The sequence below is a fragment of the Alternaria arborescens genome (assembly GCF_004154835.1).
Source record: "Alternaria arborescens strain FERA 675 chromosome Unknown contig_112, whole genome shotgun sequence".
Classification (NCBI taxonomy): Eukaryota; Fungi; Ascomycota; class Dothideomycetes; order Pleosporales; family Pleosporaceae; genus Alternaria; species Alternaria arborescens.
Window position 1 is genome coordinate 228 of NW_021167967.1, and position 6,275 is coordinate 6,502.

At 50.8% G+C, this 6,275-nt stretch overlaps 3 protein-coding genes across 3 annotated transcripts; all 3 read left to right on the forward strand.

Moving 5' to 3' along the window:
* Positions 1–308: 308 nt before the first annotated feature.
* On the forward strand, positions 309–1,355 carry AA0111_g12823 (hypothetical protein; the record flags this gene model as incomplete). Its single annotated transcript, XM_028646852.1, has 1 exon — positions 309–1,355. One exon carries the CDS (start codon positions 309–311, stop codon positions 1,353–1,355), a length of 1,047 nt encoding a protein of 348 aa, XP_028499569.1.
* Positions 1,356–1,385: 30 nt separating this feature from the next.
* AA0111_g12824 (Vegetative incompatibility protein) lies at positions 1,386–2,767 on the forward strand (the record flags this gene model as incomplete). The annotated part of the gene is made up of 2 exons (XM_028646853.1): positions 1,386–2,696; positions 2,753–2,767. 2 exons carry the CDS (start codon positions 1,386–1,388, stop codon positions 2,765–2,767), a joined length of 1,326 nt encoding a protein of 441 aa, XP_028499570.1.
* A 42-nt stretch (positions 2,768–2,809) lies between these two features.
* On the forward strand, positions 2,810–3,694 carry AA0111_g12825 (hypothetical protein; the record flags this gene model as incomplete). The annotated part of the gene is made up of 1 exon (XM_028646854.1): positions 2,810–3,694. One exon carries the CDS (start codon positions 2,810–2,812, stop codon positions 3,692–3,694), a length of 885 nt encoding a protein of 294 aa, XP_028499571.1.
* Positions 3,695–6,275: the final 2,581 nt, after the last annotated feature.

The window sequence follows — 6,275 nt, forward strand, 5'->3', positions numbered from 1 at the left end:
TGCAGGATAGCCTTGCAGCTGACGTGCTGCGCGTACGTTCAGCCACGCCTTCCCCGCCTCCAGCCTGATGCGACGCCCTTACCACACCGAGAGTGCAACAACAGGCGATCCCTCTAGATCCTATACTGCTGCAGCTTGCATTCTGCTACAGACCTGCCCACCTTGGTACTGTGCTGGCTCTTTGCCCTCCCTTCTGTAAGCTATACTAGAAAAGGTGTAGGAGAGTCAATTGCTGCACTTCCATCAGGCTGCCGCATTCAGCATTGTCTTGTTTCCGTTGCGCGCTTACCACACACCTACACGAGTCGATGCGGCTTCTAAAGTACGAAGACGATGGCCGCCTTACCTTCGCCAGCTTCGACGATAACGCGATACCCCCCTACGCCATACTTTCGCATACATGGGGAACGGACACAGAGGAGGTGACCTTCACGGACCTTACGAAGAGTAGTGGCAAGGACAAGCCTGGCTATAAGAAGATCCGTTTCTGCGGAGAACAAGCTTCAAGAGATGGGCTGGAGTACTTCTGGATCGATACCTGCTGCATCAACAAAGAAAACCAAGCTGAGCTCTCGCTGGCCATCGACTCCATGTTCCGCTGGTACCGCGATTCGGCTCGATGTTATGTTTATCTGTCGGATGTCTCGAGCCAAGCTTCGAACACCAACCTAGAGCGCAGCGTGCATCGATCCGATCTGCAGATAAGCCGATGGTTTACTTGGATCTGGATATTCCTAGTCGTTCAACCTATACTCCGCTGGCATCCTAGCACGATTCGGCGCTTCTTCACCTTGTCAGATGTTTGGAGCCCGCAAGCTTGTGAATCTAAGCTTCAGCGAAGCAGATGGTTCACCCGAGGCTGGACGCTCCAGGAGCTTCTCGCACCCAGCGTGGTCGAGTTCTTCTCGCGCGAATGGTGCAAACTCGGTGATAAGATATCGCTAAAGTCCGAAATCCACGAAGTTACAGCGATCCCATACGAAGCGCTCGAGGGGGCGCCTCTCTCTCAATTTAGCGTCGAAGAGCGGCTTCGATGGAGACAGAACCGGCACACAAAGCTCAAAGAGGATGCAGCGTACTCATTGTCTGGCATCTTCGACGTAGACATTGCGCCTGTATATGGCGAAGGCGGAGAGGAAGCGTTCAGACGGCTTCATGACAAGATCCGTGAGCAAGGAGAGTGCCGTCGGAAGCAGGAAGAGTGTCTTCGGGACTTATATGCTACCGACCCTCGTAAGGACAAGAAGCGTATCGAGGAGACCAAAGGCGGACTGCTAGCAGACTCGTACCGCTGGGTCCTCGATAACACTACATTCCAACAATGGCAGCAGGACACGCACAGCCGATTACTATAGATAAAAGGTGATCCTGGTAAAGGCAAGACGATGCTGGTGTGCGGCATTATCAACGAACTACAGAAGGCAACAAAAAACGCTACGGTCTCACACTTCTTCTGCCAAGCAACCGACGCGCGCATTAATGGCGCCACGGCCGTGCTGCGAGGGCTGTTGTACATGCTTGTAACTCAGCAACCATCGCTTGCATCACACATCCGCACGAAGCACGACCACGCCGGCAAAGCCATGTTCGAAGACGCGAATGCCTGGGTAGTCTTGGTAGAGGTCTTCGAGGCTGTGCTCCAAGATCCAAGCCTAAGGATGACATACCTAATCATTGACGCGCTAGATGAGTGCATCACTGATCTACCCATGCTGCTAGAGTTTGTCGCAAAGCAGTCATCGGTATCTTCTCATGTCAAATGGATTATTTCTAGTCGCAACTGGCCAGACATCGAAGCGCAGCTAGAGCGGGCAGGGCACAAAGAAAAACTAAGCCTCGAGCTAAACGCAGAGTCGGTTGCGGCCGCAGTTGACATCTTCATACAGCGAAAGGTGGATCAGCTGGCGCAAGAGAAGCAGTATAAGGCAGAGGTTCAAGACGCCGTGCGCCAGCACTTAACGACGAACGCGAACGGCACCTTCCTTTGGGTTGCGTTGGTGTGCCAAGAACTTAAGAGGACGGCGAATCGGCATGTGCTGAAGAAGTTAGCCGTGTTCCCGCCTGGGCTAGACGACTTGTACAAGCGGATGATGCAGCAGATGAGCGAGTCGGACGACGCCGACATCTGTCGCTGCGTACTAGCTTCGACCGCGGTTTTGTATCGACCCGTGACCATTCGTGAACTAGTCGAACTCGTCGAGCAGCTTAAGGATGTTAGCAGTGACGTGCGAGAAATCATCGACCTTTGTGGATCGTTCCTGACCGTCCGCGAAGACACAGTGTACTTTGTGCATCAATCTGCTAAGGACTTCCTCTTCGAAAAGGCGGCTCACGAGGTCTTTCCAAACGGTGCGGAAGACGTCCATCGGGGTGTCTTTTTGACATCGCTGGCGTATCTGTCTACGACGTTGCATAGAGATATGTACAGCTTGAAATCGCTCGGAAGCGCTATTGAGAACGTCGAACCACCGCATGCGGACCCTTTAGCAGCATCGCGCTACCCGTGCGTCTACTGGATCGATCATCTGCACGACTCTAAGCCTGAATCTTGGGCAAACAGTGTTGCTGGCCTCCCTATGAGAGCCGTGTATAACTTTCTGAGGGAGAAGTATCTTTACTGGCTAGAAGCGCTTAGTCTGTGTCACAGCGTAGGGAAAGGCGTCGTCTCTATGGAAAAACTATGGTCACTTATGCAGGTGTGTCGCACGAGATTTATGTACCTTTAATTTAACTCTAATGCTAACACTAGCAGGAGATGTGCGACTAAGACAGACTTGCTAAGCTTGTTTAAGACGCACGGCGGTTTATCATGTACCACAAAGGCGCAATTGAGGGCTACCCTCTTCAGACCTATGCATCCGCATTGCTGTTTAGCCCGACAGGTAGTCTCGTCAGACAGCTGTTTAAGCACGAAGAGCTAGAAGCAATCAGCATTAGGCCAACTCTAAGCGAGGAATGGAGTGCGTGTCTGCAGACGCTCGAGGGCCATAGCAGTACAGTCACCTTGGTGGTCTTCTCGCCCGACTCGACGCGGCTGGCCTCTGCGTCCGGCGACAGCACCGTTAAGATGTGGGATGCGAGCAGCGGCGCGTGTCTGCACACGCTCGAGGGCCATAGCGATTGGGTCAGCTTGGTGGCCTTCTCGCACGACTCGACGCGGCTGGCGTCAGCGTCCTACGACAGCACCGTTAAGATGTGGGATGCGAGCAGTGGCGCGTGTGTGCACACGCTCGAGGGCCATAGCAGTACAGTCACCTCGGTGGCCTTCTCGCACGACTCGACGCGGCTGGCGTCAGCGTCCTACGACAGGACCGTCAAGATGTGGGATGCAAGCACCGGCGCGTGTGTGCAGACGCTCAAGGGCCATAGCCATTGGGTCAGCTTGGTGGCCTTCTCGCACGACTCGACGCGGCTGGCGTCAGCGTCCTACGACAGCACCGTTAAGATGTGGGATGCGAGCAGTGGCGCGTGTGTGCAGACGCTTAAGGGCCATAGCAATGAAGTCAGCTCGGTGGCCTTCTCGCACGACTCGACGCGGCTGGCGTCAGCGTCCCACGACAGGACCGTTAAGATGTGGGATGCGAGCACCGGCGCGTGTGTGCACACGCTTGACGTTGGCAAAGTTCTCTTCCATTTATCGTTCGATCGCAACAGTTCTCGCCTCCTTACTGAAATCGGGTCTATCGATACTTAGAGCTTAGAGACATTTAGCATAACAGATCTTAAAGAACCTGCGCGTCCCTTGTACGTAGGCACTGGCGTTAGCTTAGACAGGATATAGATTTAGCATGCTAGTAATAACATGCTATAGGTGCCGTTAGAGTATCGACTATCGCACTTGTCTGTGAGTGGGACTATAGTTGGCGTAGGTGTTGGGTCTAGAAGAGTATAGATTTGTAGTATAGACCTTTAGGTTAATTGTATGTGTATGTTGCATAAATGCAAAGACCTAGTTTTCTTTCCTTTATCTCTTTCTTTCTAATCCTCTCTATAATAGAGAGGGACAGAGATGCACACGAATATTTAGTCTTTGTGTTAGCGTAGAGAAGATTCTAGAGCTGCTATAGAGGATAGCTGTTGTTATGTTACGTTACTTAATAAATATAGGATAGTTTTTGCTTTTTCTTAGCTTCCTCTACTAGAGAGAAGTTACGACTAACTATAACATAGATAGGTAACAGGGCGTTATAGTAGAGCATGCTGACTTGCACGCTTCTAGAAGCTGCTAGCACGCACTACAGCTATTTCTAGCAGCGAAGTGCTATAGGAATAGCGCTGAATTTGTTACGATAGCATACGGCGAGATCTGAGCACGCTACTGCAAGCTACTGCATGCTAAGTATCGCTAACAGCGCACGTCCTGAGGGTTGCGTTTTGACGATCTTGCTGTCTGCGCGGAGAAACTGCTGGGATGTGCCTATATTACCCTAAGTCAACTTTCTTAGACTGCAGTCTTAATCTTTGCTATCTTAGCTTCTTTTTAAGCCTACTGAGATCTTTGTAGATATGTACTGTCGCGAACGAACAGGGGAGTGTTGGAGGAGAGTTGGGGACAACGTTGACAGAATTAGCGACAGCACAGTTCACCACGCGCTTTTTGGCGTTGGAGACTAATGTGTTAGGAGAACAAGAGCTGCAGAATGGATGCGCATAGCGCTTGTTTACATACAAGTGCGCTGCGAGTAACCCGAAGGCCCGGAAGGGAATGTGTCCCGTTACACCATGCGTCCCGGCACGCTTGGATTGACATTAGGTATACCATGGCTAAGCTGATATTCTTTACATCTACATACTTCCCATTTAAGAGCCTCTTTGCGTGAATGAAGGAATGTGATGTGTGTTTCGTCGCAACTCCGAAACGTCCATGGCCGCAGCGAGCATATGTCCCATTATACCTAATCCCCTCACGGGAGTATATCCTTTGTGATGGATTTGAGTTCGGTCGCGATGAAGCCATAGTGGGCAAGTTAGGATGTCGTAGGCCTCTGGAGCGGTGGTCATCGTCTGCATCGAGGCTAGAAGGCATGCTACCTAGGTACAGCCGATAGAGAAGTGGTTAAAGTTGTGACTGTTGACAGCGGTTGAGCTTGATCGCGCTATGACGCTCCATGAGGCCACGGAGCTTATGCGCTGAGGCTTTTAAAGTCGTTCGTTTTTGATTTCTTGAGGAAGGTGGCAGATGGTGCATAGATCCGCAACGACTCTCGCAAGGTTATTCCTAGACTAGACAGGTTAGCTTCCTTTAGGCCTGGTATCGATGTAGTGCTTCTGTTCGGCATGCGGAGGCCAGACAACGCGAAATCTTAGACCTAGAGAGCTTCGTGTAAGCCATGGATCATCGGTGAGCATAGCAACTTGGATGTTTGTCCTCGTTAAACACTCCCGGGGAACTGGTCATGCAAAGCTTGCCTGTTGCCAAGCCTACCTAGGTGTTATTACGCCTCTGAAAGCATGCCGTTTCGAGGGTCCGGATGTCTCTTTTAAGTTAGTGCAGTAATGACAAGGATCGCCCAGTGCCACTGAATGTCGAAAGACAGGGTGTAGCGATCAGCGATCGAGAGAGCCGTCCTTTAGCTGCTCGGTGATGAAGAGAACCGATCACCCCAGGGCCTAAGTGGCATCCCCCTTAGTTCCTTCATCCCCCTGCTCTTTTCCTCCAAAGTTTTAGTCTATTAGCACCGATCTTTTACATTCGCAAACTATTGAATCAGTCATCGATGGCGACCTAGGTCACAACACTGATCTCCTTCGAAGAGTTTGTGCTTTATTGCTTAAAGACCGACTACAGCTTCTTTTGTCATGCTATACCCATGTCACAAGCAGTGCAGCTCCTTGACGAAGAACTATGTCTTCGAAGAGATAGCTATGACGCTCAAAGTCTTGCCCGCGATACTCACACGGTTATGTCAAAGCTTACCGAATTCGTTGCGAATACCGAGGATATATATGCAACATGGCCTAAGCTACGATTACAACGCGAGCTTCTAGTACAGGCTGCTACGAAAGTGTTAATTGTTTCGGTGCGTATAGCATTAAGTTAACCTAGACTTCTCCCCTTCCCACTAACCTTGCAACAGACAAATGCTTTAATGCTAGTATACATGTTATTCCTATACACTGCGCTTAGTAACAGCTCCTCTGTCAAATTTGTGTCTTAGCTAACAGGAACAAGTGATATCCTCTTGCTCTAGCGAGCTCGGCCTCGCCTTCTACACAGTTGTAGATCTATACTGTTTTTTGCGATCGATTAAAACATGGTCTGATAACTGGGAGTC